We start from the raw sequence: 17,030 nt of genomic DNA, 5'->3' as shown, positions 1-17,030 counted from the left end.
AGCCTGGAATCTCTCTCCTCTTTCATGGTCTGACATCGCTCTCTCCTCCCCCTCTTCCTGAGGTCAAACATCTTTACTTCTGTCCTCTGCTTTCTGCAGTCTGGCATCTCTCTCCCCTCCTTCCCTTCCATTCCGTGGTCTGGCATCTCTCTCTCTCTCTTCTTCCCATTCTAGTAGTCTGACATCTCTCTCCCTCATGCATTTCTACCTCATTCCTCTCCCACCACCATGTCCAATAATTCTCTCTCCCTCCCTCTACCCAACAATTATCTCCTTTCTTCATCTCTTCATGTGCACCATCTCTCTTTCCCTCTCTCAGACACCCAATTCTCCCTTTCTATTCCCTCCCTCACCATCTTTCCCTCATGCTCTCCATTTTTCCACTCTATGGCTCATGCTCCCTTCATGCCAGGGATCTCAAAGTCCCTCCTTGAGGGCCGCAATCCAGTCGGGTTTTCAGGATTTCCCCAATGAATATGCATTGAAAACAGTGCATGCACATAGATCTCATGCATATTCATTGGGGAAATCCTGAAAACCCGAATGGATTGTGGCCCTCAAGGAGGGACTTTGAGACCCCTGCTTTATGCTATGTCCCAAGTTCATGCCCCCCCCCTTCCTCCATCAGTTGTCCAAAGTTTGTGCTTCCACTTTCTGGAGTCCCAACACGCCCATGTCCCTTCCTCCATTCTGTGCCTCAACTAGTTCCTTCCCTCTGGCAGGTGTTTACCTTCTAGCCGGCTCCCTCCTCCTCACTGCCGCATTTGGGTTTCTATGCACAAAGCCGCAGGCAACAGTTCCTACGTGCGTCCTGCACCTGAACCGGAAGCCTTCTCTCCAACATTGCAACGTCAGAGGGAAGGCTTCTGGATGAAGCGTGGGACGCATGAGAAGCCGTTGCCCACGGCATTGTGCGCAGAAACTCTAATGTGGCAGTGAGGAGGAGGAGGAGGGAGCCAGCCAGAAGGTTAAAACACCCAGGAGCAGCAATGAGGAAAACATCACATCACCCTCAAGCCAGCGCATAAAATGGCCAGGCGGGCCTTGTGTTTGACACATATGGTCGAGAACATTAGCAATGAGATCTGAGATTCTCAGCCAGCCTTTTCTTTGCATGGCTATGGAGACCGCAAAGATGCAAGAAGTAATAACAAAATATCAAATTTAGCTCGTACCAGGTACTTCCTAGTCTCTAGATCATGTATGAGATGTTGATAAGAAGAGAGATGCTCTGATGGAATATACTGGTCATAAAGAGACTTTTTGTATGAGAAATTTTAGATAGAATGTCAAAAATTATAGTTCAGGATTCTATTTGCTAGCATAGAGCCCTGAAATACTCTCCGGTCAAACTTATCCAGAGTTTTGCCTTCCCTTCCTGGAGGAGTGCTCGCATAAGCTCTAGAACTACGAGTCTTTTTTAAGGCGGACTCCATGACTAGAGACTGGTGTTATAATTGTGGTCTGACAAAGCCAGGACAAGACTGAATCTGGTAAAGTGTGTCCACTTGCATGGAGCTACTGGGACATAAAGTGGAAATTCCAAGTTTTTAAACAAGGCTTCTTTCACGAAGTTGTGAAGAGGAACCTTTAATCAGTCTTTAGGCCACTCTTTATAAACAAGTGCATCAATATGTTCTGCCAGAGGCTCTGTTTCAGATTCCATATTTATTGGGAGTGCATGCCGCATCTGTCTGATGTACTTAGTAAAAGACAGATTATCTGGGAGTAACTTTCTATGAGGTACAGTAGATGAATCTGAAGGTATTCCATATGACTCATCTGCTGACAGCTCTGGATAGTCACTGGAAGAATACAAAGATAAATCAATCATAACCCTCAATGTACGGTTCTGCAGATTGAGAGCGATAAGATGAACGTTAAGTTGAACATCAAAGAGAGCGCCAACATAAGTGTCTCAATGAGCATCAAAAATGAGAGGATGAACTTTGCTCTCTCGATGTGGATGCATGCCTTGACATAGGCACTTGATGTCTTGGTGTCCAAATACGACGCCTTGATGGAGTCTTTGGGCATTGCTCAGACCGAGTTGAGGCTGGGAGTGTACAAGCAGGATTTGGCACCACAAGTACCTGCAGTAGCCCAGCGATTTCCTTCTGCAACAGCATGCAAAGCTTTTCTTGCAGAGATGGTGCCAATACTGTTGTTAATGAGTATATTAGATGCAGAAGTTGTGTCTCACAACGTCGAAGATCTCAATGTCCACGCTTCAGAGGCGACACCAACTGTAAGAATAGTGATCTAGTCTCTGTGTGTTGACACTATGAAAAGACAAGGGTATCTGCAATCTCGCTAGCAGGAGTGACATTATGGAATAAATTAACAGGACTATTACGAGCATTCCAGACCTACAAAAGTTTAAGAAAGTTTTGAAAACCACTTTATTTACGGAGGCATTTAAATAAATGAATATTGGAAATTCTTGAGGATATTGGCATTACTGTATGTAGATGTTTAAGAGAATGTACTTGTATTTGCTTTATGGAAGAAACTACTGTATGTGATTATATGTGTGTTTCACTATTATGATTGTATTTTGTAAGCCGCCTAGGTATAGGCGGGTAAGAAATTTTTAATTAATTAAAGATGCCTGAGATGATGCCATAGCATGCAAGAAGGGGGGAAGTACGCTTATGCTTCTTAGACTTTAAGCAAGGTTCCCCTGAGGCAGGCAGCACCGATGAAGTAGAGGCTAAGGATGGCATCAGTACCAGTGTTGATGCTGGAGTTAATGGATGTTGACCGTTGGAGTCTCTACACATTATTCAATTTTCTATACCATTCTCCCAGGGGAGCTCAGAACAGTTTACATGAATTTATTCAGGTACCCAAGCATTTTCCATCTATCCCAGCAGGTTCACAATCTATCTAATGTACCTGGGGTAATGGGGGAATTAAGTGACTTCTCCAAGGTCACAAGGAGCAGTGTGGGTTTGAACCCACAACCACAGGGTGCCGAGTCTGTAGGATTTAACCACACTGCGCTACGCACTCCACATGTAGATAGCCCAAAAAAAGTTTCTCACACTAATTTCCTGGCTTTTAGCAACCTTTTCTGCAGCTTAGAGCAAAGAAAACAAGAAATATCATGGCATTCAGACCTAGACACTGGAAAAACCAGTTATGCGAGTCTGTACCTGAAATGGTCCTATTACACTGAGTGCAATACTTAAAGCCACTAGGAACCTTGGACATCAAAGGAAAAAGCACCAACGTGAGGTCAAAGGAGTAAGGACTCAATGGTCCAAGGAGGTTGAGTATATGGCAGACTAAAAAAGATTGGATGTTCCCAGCCTGAAGACATGCTGAAGAGGGCCCAAAAGAAAAAAAAATTTTTTAAACTGAATAAAATAGTAGTAAGGGAAGGCACAAAAAAAAATGCATACAAAAGACACGTACAAAATATACGCACAAAAAAATGATGTGCGCACACAAGTTTGACGTGCTAAAAGACACTTGAAGGAATGGCTTCTCAGCTCCGTCGAAAACTGAGAATTGCTGCTCTCATGAGCTGGCTTTGGGGAGGAAGGCACAGATGCATGCGCAGTGTGTGCAGTATTCAAGTTTTTAAAGTGACAGTACACTTGTTGACTGTCTGCATCGGGGCTCCGTGGATGACGCCACCCATATGTGAGACTATACTGCCAGCTTGACCTCGGATAATATGGTTTTCCCCGATACCAATAGATGTGTAAAATGTTCTCCCAACTCACACACACCACTCCTTCCTATACGAGACAACTCCTACTGTGATAACAGGTGCAAGGGAGAAAAGCCTGCCCAAACTATGCAATGCTTGCATGGTTTTCACTTTGTCTTCTACTAAGTATTCATTGTTTGCTATTTTTGGCTTATTACTTGCCATTCCATTACTTGCCATTCAAGGCAAGGTACAGAAAGATCAAATGCAATTCAAGTACATTAATGTGAAAATAATCAACGCAAATTCAAATCCACACACCCCAATGAAGAAATAGCACAGTTACTTACCGTAACAGGTGTTATCCAGGGACAGCAGGCAGATATTCTCACATGTGGGTGACGTCATCTACGGAGCCCCAACGCGGACAGCTTTTCAAGCAAACTTGATTGAAGTTTCAAGCTTGCTATGCTGTACCATGCATGTGCATGCCTTCTCCCTCCACTAGAGGGCGCATCCCCACCTCGTGGTCCTCAGTTCCATAGCCAGCAAAGAAGCCATCCCCGGGGAGGAGGGTGGGTTGTGAGAATATCTGCCTGCTGTCCCTGGATAACACCTGTTACGGTAAGTAACTGTGCTTTATCCCAGGACAAGCAGGCAGCATATTCTCACATGTGGGTGACCTCCAAGCCAACCAAAAAAGGGCAGGTGGGAGGATGGCAATTTAAGAAAACAGGTTACGCAAAACCAACTGGCCAAACCGGCCGTTGCTCCTGGACAAAGTATCCAGACAGTAGTGGGAGGTGAAAGTATGAACCGAAGACCAAGTGGCAGCCTTACAGATGTCCTCAACCGGCTTAGACCGAAGGAAAGCAACAGAAGCTGCCATAGCCCGGACCTTATGCCCTGTAACTCGACCATGGAGAGTGAGACCAGCCTGAGCGTAGCAAAAAGAAATACAAGCAGCCAACCAATTGGACAAGGTGCGCTTGGAAACAGGATGTCCCAACCGATTAGAGTCAAAAGACAAAAACAATTGAGGAACCCTCCGATGAGACTTAGTGCATTGAAGATAAAAAGCCAACGCCCTCTTACAGTCAAGTGTGTGAAGCGCCACCTCACCAGGATGAGAGTGAGGCTTCGGAAAAAACACCGGAAGGACAATGGACTGATTGAGGTGGAAATCAGACACAACCTTAGGTAAAAATTTAGGATGGGTGCGTAACACCACCTTGTCATGATGGAACACTGTAAAAGGTGGGTCCGCAACCAAAGCCTGCAGCTCACTAATCCGTCGAGCAGACGTAAGCGCAAGCAGAAAAATCACCTTCCAAGTGAGGAACTTGAGATGAGATTTGTCCATAGGCTCAAACGGAGGCTTCATCAGTTGAGCCAAAACCACATTAAGATCCCAAACTACAGGAGGAGGTTTCAGAGGAGGATGAACATTCAAAAGACCCCTCATGAAACGAGTCACCAGAGGATGAAGAGAAAGAGACCTACCCTCGAGATGCCGATGGAAAGCAGCAATGGCACTAAGATGTACCCGAATGGAAGACGTCTTCAGCCTAGACTTGGATAAATGCAGTAAATATTCCAGGACCGAAGTCACCGGAACCGTACTCGGATCCAAATGATTCAAGGAACACCAGGAGGAAAATCTGGTCCACTTCTGGGAATAGCAAAGCCGAGTCGAGGCTTCCAAAACCTCAGGTGCAAGCGGGCAAACGGGGTGACATGAACCGTGGATGCCATGTGGCCCAGCAGAATCATCAGGCGCTTCGCCGATACCGCGGGCTGCAGCGCTACCTGACGGCTGAGGTGAAGCAGGGCCTCCAACCTCGGAGGAGGGAGGAACAAACGGAGGTGAACCGTGTCCAGCACGGCCCCGATGAACTGAAGGGATTGAGCAGGGCACAATTGAGATTTGGGAAAGTTCACTTCGAACCCCAGACGCTGAAGGAAGATGATAGTCTGTCGGGTCGCTAAGATAACCCCCTCCCTGGATGAAGCCTTGATCGGCCAATCGTCCAGGTAGGGAAAAACTTGCAGGCCCTGGGAACGCAGGGCCGCCGCAACAACTACCATACACTTCGTGAAGACTCGAGGGGATGACGCCAACCCAAAGGGGAGGACCCAGTATTGAAGGTGCATCTCTGGAACCGTAGAAACTTGCGGAAAGCGGGATGCACTGGAACATGGGTATAAGCTTCCTTCAGATCCAGGGAGCACATCCAGTCCGCCTCGTCCAGTAAAGGGTACAGGACCGGTAGAGACAGCATACGGAACTTCTCCCGGACAAGGAACTTGTTGAGCCCCCGGAGGTCCAGAATGGGACGCAAGTCCCCGGTCTTTTTCGGGACCAAAAAGTAGCGGGAGTAGAACCCCTTCCCCCGCTGGTCGGGGGGCACCTGCTCCACCGCCCGAAGACCCAACAAGGCCCTGGCTTCCGAGAGGAGAAGAGGAAGTTGTGCCCGATTGAAGGGACACACGCCCGGCGGGTTGTCCGGCGGGAGCTCGCTGAAGTTGAGGGAGTAACCCTCCGAGATGACCCTGAGAACCCAAGCATCGGAGGTGATGAGAAACCAGGCGGGGTGAAATGCCCTCAACCGCCTCCGGATGGGAAGCGGGGTGGCCGATAGTGAGGAGGGGGCCCGCCCCCATCCGCTCAGAGCGTCAAAAAGACGGCGCCGGCTTAGCCGCCCCTTTCGCCTGAGGCTTCTGCTGTTGAGCCCTCGCCTGTTGAGGGGGGGTCTCCTGGGCGGAGGCCTGGAAAAAGCCAGCGTGGACTTCTGCGGATAGCGCCGCGGTGGAGGACGATACGGCTTCGGAGCCGGCGCCCGCGCCTTGGGGTGCACCAGGGAGGCGAAGGAGCGTTCATGTTCGGAGAGGCGCTTAGTCGTGGCCTCCAAGGACTCATCGAAAAGCTCCGAACCGACGCAGGGCAAATTTGCCAGGCGCTCCTGCAGATTGGGGTCCATATCTACGATGCGCAGCCATGCCAGGCGGCGCATAGCCACGGCAAACGCGGAGACTCTGGAGGTCAATTCAAATGCGTCGTAGGTTGCGTGGAAAAGAAAGACGCAGCTGCGACAGGGAATCCACGAGCTTGGTAAAGTCCCCTTTATGTGAGTCGGGCATGACCCCCTGATACCGGGGCATGGATTTGACCAGATGGCGAAGGTACGAGGTGAATGTAAATGCATAGTTCAGCACCCTATTCGCCATCATCGAATTTTGGTAGAGGCGGCGCCCAAATTTATCCAGGGTACGCCCCCTCACGCCCGGGTGGAACCGCCGCCGACACCCGAGAAGGCTGAGACTTTTTAAGAGACGACTCCACCAGCAAAGACTGGTGAGACAACTGAGCCTTCTCGATCCCCTTACAGGGGACCGTGCGGTACTTGGACTCCATCTTTGAGGGGACAGCCGTCACCGCATAGGGTGAGTCCAAGTTCCGCAGGAAGGTCTGATGAAGGACCTTATTCAAGGGCAGACGTGGAGATTCCCGCGGAGGGGAGGGCAAATCCTGCTCCTCTAAAAACTCCTTTGAATACCGAGACCCCGTCAGCAGGTCGAGATCCAAAGCCTTCCCCATATCCACCACAAACCTCGAAAACGAGGAGGGTCTAGAGGGAGGGGAAGGGGAGCGAGAGGCCCGCGTCGCCGAGAAGGACGGGGATGCCTCACGTGAGTACCTAGGCTCACGACCGGTGCCAGTCTCCGATCCCCTGGAAGCCGCACCGAGGGACCTCGTCGGGGTCAAAGACCTCCGAAGCCCCGAGGAGCCCCTCGGGGAAGTCCCCGGGGTACGGGGCACCGAGGCCTTCCTCCTCCTCCCCGAGGAGGAATCCCTCGAATCCTTCCCCGTAGGGGAACGGAACAGCCTCGGGTTAGACAGGCGGAGCTCCGAAACCCCCCGAGTCTCCGTCTCCCGGGTCGGCGAGGAGCGACCGCGCCTCCGAGGCAACCCACGAGGGCGCTTAGACTTCCGGGACCGGCGCTTCACCCGAGGCCGACCCGAGGGCGAGGACCTCGATGAGGAGTCGGAAGACGAAATCCTGCGAACTCGGCGCACCTTGTCACGAGGTCGCACGCTCCGCACAGGCTGGTCCATGGTAGAGGCCGAGGCTAAGGTCGGGGCCGAGGCAGGGACCACCACCGGGGCCGAGGTCGAGGCCACGGTCGAGGACGGCTGTAGGTGGGCCACGGCACTGGACAGCTCCGAGGAGATCAGCGCTCGGAGCATGTCCTGGAACACGGGGATCGCCATCATAGACGGCATGTCCGATGTCGGCGGGTGCTCCCTCGAGGGCAACCTCGGAACTGAGTATTCCCGCGGAGCACCCGACTTCGACGTCCGGGGCGGGGCCGAGGACGACCCACCCGCCCCCGTCGAGGAGCCCGAGGACGGCTTCTTAGAGGACCCTGGAGTAGAGGAAGGAAGCGGGGACTTACCCAGGGTCGACTTCGGAGTCGAGGACGTAGGCTTCAATGAGGAAGGCATCCGCGGCGAGGTCAAGGGAGCCGAGGCCGGGGCCGACGTCGAGGCCTTCCCCGCCGCGGGATCGACAGCAAAGAGCTCCGCCATGCGGGCACGCCGGTGGCGGAGCGCTCGGGGCTGGAAGGTGGAGCACCGAGTACAAGAGTCCGTCGGGTGATCCGCACCCAGGCAGACGAGGCACCACCGGTGAGGATCGGTGATGGAAAGTAACCGATCGCACTGGGTGCACTTCTTAAAGCCCGTCAAGGGACGGGACATGAACAAAAACAAGGCTGGGAACGAACGAGGTCCCGCGGCCGCGGCTACCGGGAGCCCCCGGAGCCTGGAACGAACTAATTTTTTTTTTTACGAATTTGACAACGCGATCGAATGAAAACAAGAAAAAAAGCACAGCGACCGAGAAAAAAAACCCAGCCGTGGTGTCAGAAGGCAGAAAAGCATGGAGCAAAAAACTCAACAGGGCTTCTGGCTCCGCGGAAGAAACAGAACTGAGGACCACGAGGTGGGGATGCGCCCTCTAGTGGAGGGAGAAGGCATGCACATGTGTGGTGCAGCATAGCAAGCTTGAAACTTCAATCAAGTTTGCTTGAAAAGCTGTCCGCGTTGGGGCTCCGTAGATGACGTCACCCACATGTGAGAATATGCTGCCTGCTTGTCCTGGGATAACAAACTGTGTGAAAAATCTACTGCCACTCAGCCCCTAAACTCAAGTAGCCCACACAACCTCTCCACTTTGAGATGCTGATAAATCAAAAGACAAGTGTTTATTCCTACAGCGCTGTGACTCGCTTACCATAGGCAAACGCCAGGTCGACCAGCATACTGCTGCTCAAGCTGAAGTGCCTCTGCACAAGGTGGTAGGAAAGTGCTCGGAGCAGGGGTACGGAGCGACGTTTCTGGGCTGCCAGTGCCAGGGTCACTCTGCGTATATCTTCAGCAGAGAAATACTCTGCAAACTCCAGGGCCTGCACAAAATAAGAATAATGAATGAGGCACCCTGCACTTCCCCAGGTGGAGACATCACACTAAATACCCAGCTGACTCTTTACCACTTTAAAATCACCAACTTCCTATTACCTACCCTACTATTCAAGGCCTGGGAGAGGGATGCTGCAGCCATAAATGCAGTTTCTTGATTTTTCTCCCCAGCTGCTACCACCGCTAAAAAAAAAAGATTTTTCAGGCACTGTGCATCTCTTTGCAAGTTTGAGTTGCACAGAGCTTGAATTCCAGTGCTATTCTTACACAGGGCAAGAGTCTGGCCACTGCCCAGGACTGCCAGAAAAATGAACAGCTGTTTCACAAACAATGCCTCCAGCCTCCAGAAAGGGTGAGGGAAAAAGAAGAACCTGGTAAGACAGCCATCTTGGAGGGGACTGGAGAGGTAGATACAGCATGGTGAAATCTGTGTGGTAGGAGAGGTGTGTAGGGGTAGGAGAGGACAGGTTGTTTTAGTTGAGTTGATCATAGTGAACTTGGGCATAGGATGAAGTTAACAGTTGACAAGCTCAATCTAAAGAAATACTTTATTACAGAAAGGGTGGTAGATACGTGGAACAGTCTCTCGGTAGAGGTAGTGGAGACAAAGACTGTGTCCGATTTCAAGAAAGCCTGGGATAATCAAGTGGGATCTCTTAAAGGGAGGAAGAGATAATGGATAATGCGGATGGGTGGACTGGATGGGCCATTTGGCCTTTATCTGCCATCATGTTTCTATTAAAAGGATTCCCCCTGCCCAGATTGCCAGCTGCTTTGTCCAATGATAGTCTTGTCTCCCACAATTATTTTTTTTTTCCGAAATAACCCTCTTTTGAAAAATGAGGATTGTTATATCATAGCTATTTTCTAATTTTATTCCCAGTTGGAAGTTTCAAATGTACATACTTTGATATAAAGCCATACATTTAAACTGTGCACGCTTAGATAACACCCAAAGCTGTCACAGGATGTTTAGAGACAATAAACAGCAATGGATTATGGAAGCAGAGAATGGGGAGGATAAGGACCAGCTGCTTTCCAACCCTCCATTTTCACAGATAAAACTGCAGGTAGTGGACAGGAGAGCTGCTGAGGGTGTGCAGCCACTCTGAATCTGCAGCATTACTGGACCACTCAATTTCCTTTCATTAGCAAGGCAACATTGCCATGCAACCGTCAAATAAACTAATCTAGATTACAGTGAGATATTCATACCTTTGGAAAGATTGAAAACATGACTATTTCTTCGCTTGCCACAGGAGGGCTGAGGTAGGGCTTCAGGCCACACCTACGGAGCCTAAGCCCACCCAGAGGCAGCATTCAAGGAATACAAAAGAACATGAGAAAAGAAACATGGAAGAGAATACCAGATAAAACTCAAAAAAGAGAGAAATACAACTGGAGAAAGCATAGGTGGAAAAATAATAATTTATTTTCTTATTTACCGCCCAACCAGAAGTTCTGGGCGGTTCACAGCAAAAAGAGGAGACAAGACTTTTTTCAGGTATATTGAAGAAGGAGGAAGAGTAGAAATGGAATTGTGAGACTAAAAGATGCTGAGAACTAGAAACTTAGTGAAGAAAAAGAAAACGTGCTAAACAAATATTTCTGTTGTGTTCACAGAAGTCTGGAGAAGGACTTTGGTTGGCTGACAAAGGTGTACACTTCTCCCTCCATATTCACGGTTTCTGCACTCGCGATTTCGATTATTCGCAGTTTTTTTGCTTTCTGGCTCCTCTCCCCAAATTACATCATCTCCACCGGGACCCACCGCCACCCCCTCGAGTTCCTATTGGCCACTGGAATGCTAATGAGAATTTGGGTCCACAGCTCTGAGGAGAAGAGACGGGCTGGGCGCGAGGTGGACCCGGAGGCAAGGCTTGGTGGGGGAGGGAGCGGTTGGAGCGATACGACGGGAGTTGGCAGTAGGCTTCTCTCTCTCCCCTGCTCTTTAGACAGGGCCAGGGTTAAGGAGAGACCCGGGCATTACTTTGAATCTCAGTAACAGGGCAAAGACTGCCACCCGGAAGTAAGAGCGGCGGCTTGGTGGGGTGGGAGGGGTTGGAGCAACGCAAAGGGAGTTGGCTCTCTCCCCTGCTCTGTAGATGGGACAGGTTAAGGAGAGAACCGGGCAGGCAGGGGGTGGAAGCAAATAACTTTCTCATATGTTATTCGTGGTTTTATCATATTCGAGAGTTTTTAATAGAAAACCGCAAATAACATATGAGAAAGTTATTCGCAGTTTTTCTGTATTTGCAGGTCTGTTAATCCCCTATCACCGCGAATATGGAGGGAGAAGTGTATATGGAGTAGATATCACTATTTACAGAAGAGTGTTTATGAACAACTGGGAAAACTAGAAGCAGACAAAGTCATGGGACCAGATGAGATCCATCCTGGGCTTTGAGGGAACTTGGAGAAGTTCTTGCAGGACCTCTTGCAGATTTGTTTAATAAATCCTTGGAGACGGGAGAGGTTCTGTGGGATTAAAGAAGAGCAAATGTGGTTCTTCTTCACAAAAGTGAAAACGGAGCAGAAGTCAGAAACTACAGGTCAGTAAACCTCACTTTGGTGATTGGAAAGATAATAGAAGCTCTGAAGGAAATAATAGTGAACTATCTGGAATCCAGTGGATTACAAGATCCAAGACAGCATGGTTTCACTAAGGAGAAATCATGCCAAATTAATTGATTTCTTTGATTGTGTGACCAGAGAACTGGATAGAGGACTTGTGCTACATATAGTTTACCTGGATTTCAGCAAAGCCTTTGATACAATTCCTCATAGAAGGATCATCAATAAACTTAGTGGGCTGAAGTTGGGACCCAAAGTGGAGATCTAGATTAGAAATTGGTTGACGGACAGACAGAGTGTTAGTGAATGGAGTTTGCTCAAAGGAAAAAAAGGTGAGTAGTGGTGTGCCTCAAGGATCAATATTGGAGCCCATTCTGTTCAATATATTTTTGTGTGTGATATTTCTGAAGGATTAGAATGAAAAGTGTGTCTTTTTTGCAGATGACACAAAGATTTGACACAAAGTAGACATGCCGGAGGGAATAGAAAACATGAGAAGAGATCTGCAAATGGTGGAAGAATGGTCTAATATCTGGCAGTTAAAATTTAATGCAGAGTGATACATTTGGCGAGTAAAAATACAGAGCTGTATATGCTTAGGGGTGAGAAGCTGATATACACGGATAGGGAAAGGGACTTTGACGTGATAGTGTCCGAGAATCTCAATGCTGCAAAATAATTTGAAGGATACTGGGCTACATAGAGAGAGGAATCCCCAGCAGAAAAAGAAAGTGTTGATGTCCATGTATAAGTTGTTGGCAAGGCTCCACTTGGAATACTGTGTTCAGTTCTGGAGGAAGCACCTTGCTAAGGATATAAGATGACTTGAAGCAGTCCAAAGGAAGGCAATGAAAACTATATCAGGATTACGCTGAGAGGCAAGAAGATGCTTGAATACCTGAATATGTATACCCTGGAGGAAAGAAGGGATTGAGGAGATACGATACAGATGTTTAAATACTTAAAAGGGAATTAATCTACAAACAAATCTATTCCAGAGACAAAGAAGAGGTAAAACTAGAGGACATAATATGAGGTTACAGGGTGGTAGACTTAAGAGTAACTTCAGAAAATACTTCTCCGAAAGGGTAGTGGATGCCTGGAATGCCCTCCCTGTAGAGGTGAAGGCATAAAACAGTGACAGAATTTAAAAATGTGTGGGAAAGACAAAAAGGATCCCTAAATAGAAAGATAGCATTGAAACAAAAAACTCAACAGATCAAAAACTATAACAATTTATAACGTGCAGGAGTGGTGCTTAAAATGGAAGCCCCAGCAGAGGGAAGTGAAGACAATACGAGACGGACTTCTATGGTCTGTGTCCCATATATGGCAAGATGGATCGTGAGAGGCTGGAGTAAGTTTTGATGGCAACTCCAGAAGTGGGGCAATGTAGCTGATGCCAGACAGACTTCTACAGTCAAATCATCTGAGTATAGGTCTAACCTATCTTGGGGGTGGGGGAGGAAGACCTCTTATATTGGGATATAGCAAGTAAAATGAATTACTGGTTTATTGCTTCAACATTTCCTTGAAAATGAATATAGAAACATAGAAAGATGATGGCAGATAAGGGCTATATAGCCCATCAAGTCTGCCCACACTATTTACCCACCCTCTTAAGTCTTCCGACCCCTTAAGTATAATTGTAATTATACTGTCACTCTACTGACCCGCTCATTCAAGTCCTAGTGACCCTATCCCTTGGCATGACCTCGTAGGGATCCCACATGGGTATCCCATTTGTTCTTGAAGTCTGGGATGCTGCGTGCCTCGACCACCTGCACTGGAAGCTTGTTCCAATGCTCGATCACTCTCTCCGTGAAGAAGTACTTCCTGGCGTCTCCACGAAACTTCCCTCCCCTGAGTTTGAGCGGATGTCCTCTTGTGGTCGAGGGTCCCCTGAGAAGAAAGATATCATCTTCCACCTCGACCCGTCCCGTGATGTACTTAAATGTCTCAATCATGTCTCCCCTCTCCCTACGCTCTTCAAGAGTGTAGAGCTGCAATTTGCTCAGTCTTTCCTCGTACAGGAGACCCTTTAGCCCCGAGACCATCCTGGTGGCCATCTGCTGAACCGACTCAATTATGAGCACATCCTTACGGTAATGTGGCCTCCAGAATTGCACACAGTACTCCAGATGAGGTCTCACCATGGCTCTGTATAATGGCATCATGACTTCAGGTTTCCTGTTGACGAAGCTTCTCTTGATACAACCTATCATCTACCATGCTTTAGATGAAGCCTTCTCCACTTGAGTGGCTGCTTTCATGTCAGCACTGATGATTACTCCTAAGTCTCGTTCTGCCGTAGTCCTGGTTAAAGTTTCTCCATTCAGGGTGTAAGTTCTGCAAGGATTTCCATTACCGAGATGCATGACCTTACATTTCTTGGCGTTGAAGCCCAGCTGCCATATCAAGGACCAACTTTCTAAAGTACGCAGGTCTTGCTCTATAGCATCCTGTAGATTATAGCAGTTTACTATATTGCATAGTTTGGCATCATCAGCGAATAAGGTTACCTTGCCTTGAAGCCCTTGAGTCAGATCCCCAATGAATATGTTGAAGAGGAGTGGGCCCAGGACCGAACCCTGTGGCACTCCGCTAGTCACCTCCGACATTTTAGAGAGGGTACCGTTAACTACCACCCTCTGAAGTCTGCCATTAAGCCAATCTTTAACCCATGCAGTTAGAGTCTCTCCTAATCCCATCGATTTCATCTTGTTCAGCAGCCTGCGGTGTGGGACGCTGTCGAACGCTTTGCTGAAGTCCAGGTACACGACGTCCAAGGACTCTCCCGAGTCCAGTCTTCTTGTTACCCAGTCAAAGAAGCTGATTAGATTTGACTGGCATGACCTACCCTTGGTGAATCCATGTTGGCTGGGATCCCGGAGATTTCCCTCGTTCAGGATCGTATCTAATTTATACTTAATTAGTGTTTCCATGAGTTTACACACTATTGAGGTGAGGCTTACCGGTCTATAGTTTGCAGCCTCAGCCTTGCAACCCTTTTTATGTAGAGGAACGACGTTGGCTGTTTTCCAGTCTAACGAAACTTTCCCCGTACTTAGTGAGAGATTGAAGAGCACTGCCAACGGTTCTGCCAGAACGTCTCTCAATTCTCTGAGCACTCTTGGGTGTAAATTGTCCGGTCCCATGGCCTTGTTTACCTTTAGCCTTGCCAGTTTGTTGTAAACGTCCCCAGGTGTGAACTCAAAATTCTGAAACGGGTCATCCACGTCTTGTTTTATCATCAACTGTGGTCCGTGTCCCGGTGCTTCGCAGGTGAAGACTGAGCAGAAATATTCATTTAGTAGTTCTGCTTTTTCTGAATCCGCCACCGTGTAGTTTCCGTCCGGTTGTCTAAGGCGTACTATACCGTCTGTGTTCCTTTTCCTATCACTGATATACCTAAAGAAGGATTTGTCCCCTTTTTTAATGTTTTTTGCCAGAGTTTCTTCCACTCGAAGTTTGGCCTCCCTAACTGCTGTTTTGACCGCTGCAGATCTGGTCTTATATTCTACTTTAGTTTCTCTTCTCTGCGTACGTTTGTAGGAAAGAAATGCTTTTTTCTTCTCCTTAATGAGGTGCGAGACTGTTGGGTTAGACAATGGACCACACAGATAATCTATCGTCATTTACTAAGTTACTATATTTTTAGAATTTGGCTTTGGCTGCCATGTGCTCTAGATTAAACCAGATAGCTGAGTCATAAGAGGACTGTTTTGGTCCACATGCAAGTACAGCACAGTTACTCACCTGTAGAAGATGTTCTCCAAGGACAGCAGGCAGATATTCTCACATAAGGGCAATATCATTCACAGAGCTCAGCACGACCACGTACTTTAAAATCTTTACTACTACCCATACCGCATGTGCCTTCATGCCCAATGTCAGTTCAAGGGAACCTCTGTTCCATCCAAAAGCCAAGAAGCCAGCTAGGGGAGGTGGGCGAGTTGTGAGAATATCTGCATGCTGTCCTCAGAGGACTCCTGCTACAGGTGAATAACTATGCTTTCTCCGAGGACAAGAAGGCAGTTTATTCTCACATATAGGACTTCCAAGCTGCTAGGCACATGTCTCTAGGAAAAGGGTTAAATATAACTGTCATGAAGCTGGTGAAATCCCTTTAGATGGAGGGAAGATGGCTTCTAAAGAGAGAATAAATTTTTGAGAACTGCCTAAAGAGAGAATAAATTTTTGAGAACTGCCTGACCAAACTAACTGTCTCATCCAGAATGCTGATCTAAGCAGTAATGAAAAGTAAATATGTGGACTGAGGACCAAGTGGCCGCTTTACAGATGTCCCCAATGGGAGTGGAGCACAAATGGGAAATAGAAGTGGCCATAGCTCGTACTCTATGAGCAATGACATGGCCGTCCAGCATCAGCCCAGCCTGAGAGAGTCCACTTAGTAACTGGAACTCCCAGTTCGTTAGGGTCAAAGGAGACAAATAGTTAAGTTGGTTTGATGCAATCCAGGTAGAAGGCAAGAGCTCTTTTATAGTCCAGAGTGTGGAGAGTTGACTCTTCAGGATGATCATATGGTTTTGGAAAAAAAAACAGGCAAAACAATGGGCTGGTTGAGCTGGAATTCAAAGACCACCTTTGGCAGAAACTTCAGATGAATACAGGATAAACCTATTGTGGTAGAATCTGGTATAGGATGGATTTGAGACTAGTGCTTTCAATTTGCTGACTCGACACACAGAGGTAAGTGCAATGAGAAAAATCACTTTCCAGGTGAGATGTTTCAGTGAAGCAGACAAGAGGTTTCATCAGCACAAAGAACATTCAAATCCCAAACAACAGGCAGCAGTCTGAGTGGACTGGAATAGTTGCAATCTTCTGTTCCTTCTCAGTGATGACATAGCACAAGGAATTACAGTAATCCAGGCATGGTAGCAAGATAGCCTGTGCAAGAGTTCTAAAATCAGCCTGGCTCAGAAGCGATCATATTGTTCTTGGTTGTCTTAGCCTGAAGAATTTTTGACCAGGGAGTTGGTTTGATTTTCAAAGGTTAGTTGGGAGTCAAGGATAATGCCTAGTATTTTCAAGTTCATTTTTCAATTTTGAGGATCTTACCAGTAGACAGAACCAGATCTGTGCATGGTAACAAGTTATAGTCTCCAAACCAAAGCACTTTGGTCTTCTGTTTATTAAGTTTAAGGAAGTTCTTTTGTGTCCATGTGCTGAGGTCCTCTATAGTGCTCATTAGGTATTGTAGATCTAAAAAAGTATCTCTGCTACACAAAGTAGGGAAATATTGTTTGCATAAGAAAATGTGTAGATTTGAGGGGAGGAGAATCTTTT

General features: G+C 47.8%; 1 protein-coding gene across 2 annotated transcripts in view; it reads right to left on the bottom strand.

The window, feature by feature from the left end:
* Nucleotides 1–17,030, bottom strand: part of TBRG4 (transforming growth factor beta regulator 4) — an 81,665-nt gene that overhangs the window by 32,777 nt on the left and 31,858 nt on the right. For both annotated transcript variants that reach the window (XM_033931904.1, XM_033931903.1), the window contains exon 4: nucleotides 8,959–9,130. In XM_033931904.1, coding sequence (XP_033787795.1) covers nucleotides 8,959–9,130 — 172 coding nt within the window. The remainder of the gene's footprint in view (nucleotides 1–8,958; nucleotides 9,131–17,030) is intronic.

The sequence above is a fragment of the Geotrypetes seraphini genome, chromosome 2, assembly GCF_902459505.1.
Source record: "Geotrypetes seraphini chromosome 2, aGeoSer1.1, whole genome shotgun sequence".
Lineage (NCBI taxonomy): Eukaryota > Metazoa > Chordata > Amphibia > Gymnophiona > Dermophiidae > Geotrypetes > Geotrypetes seraphini.
Note: the sequence above shows the minus strand (reverse complement) of the source record. Positions and strands in the feature narration are given on the sequence as shown.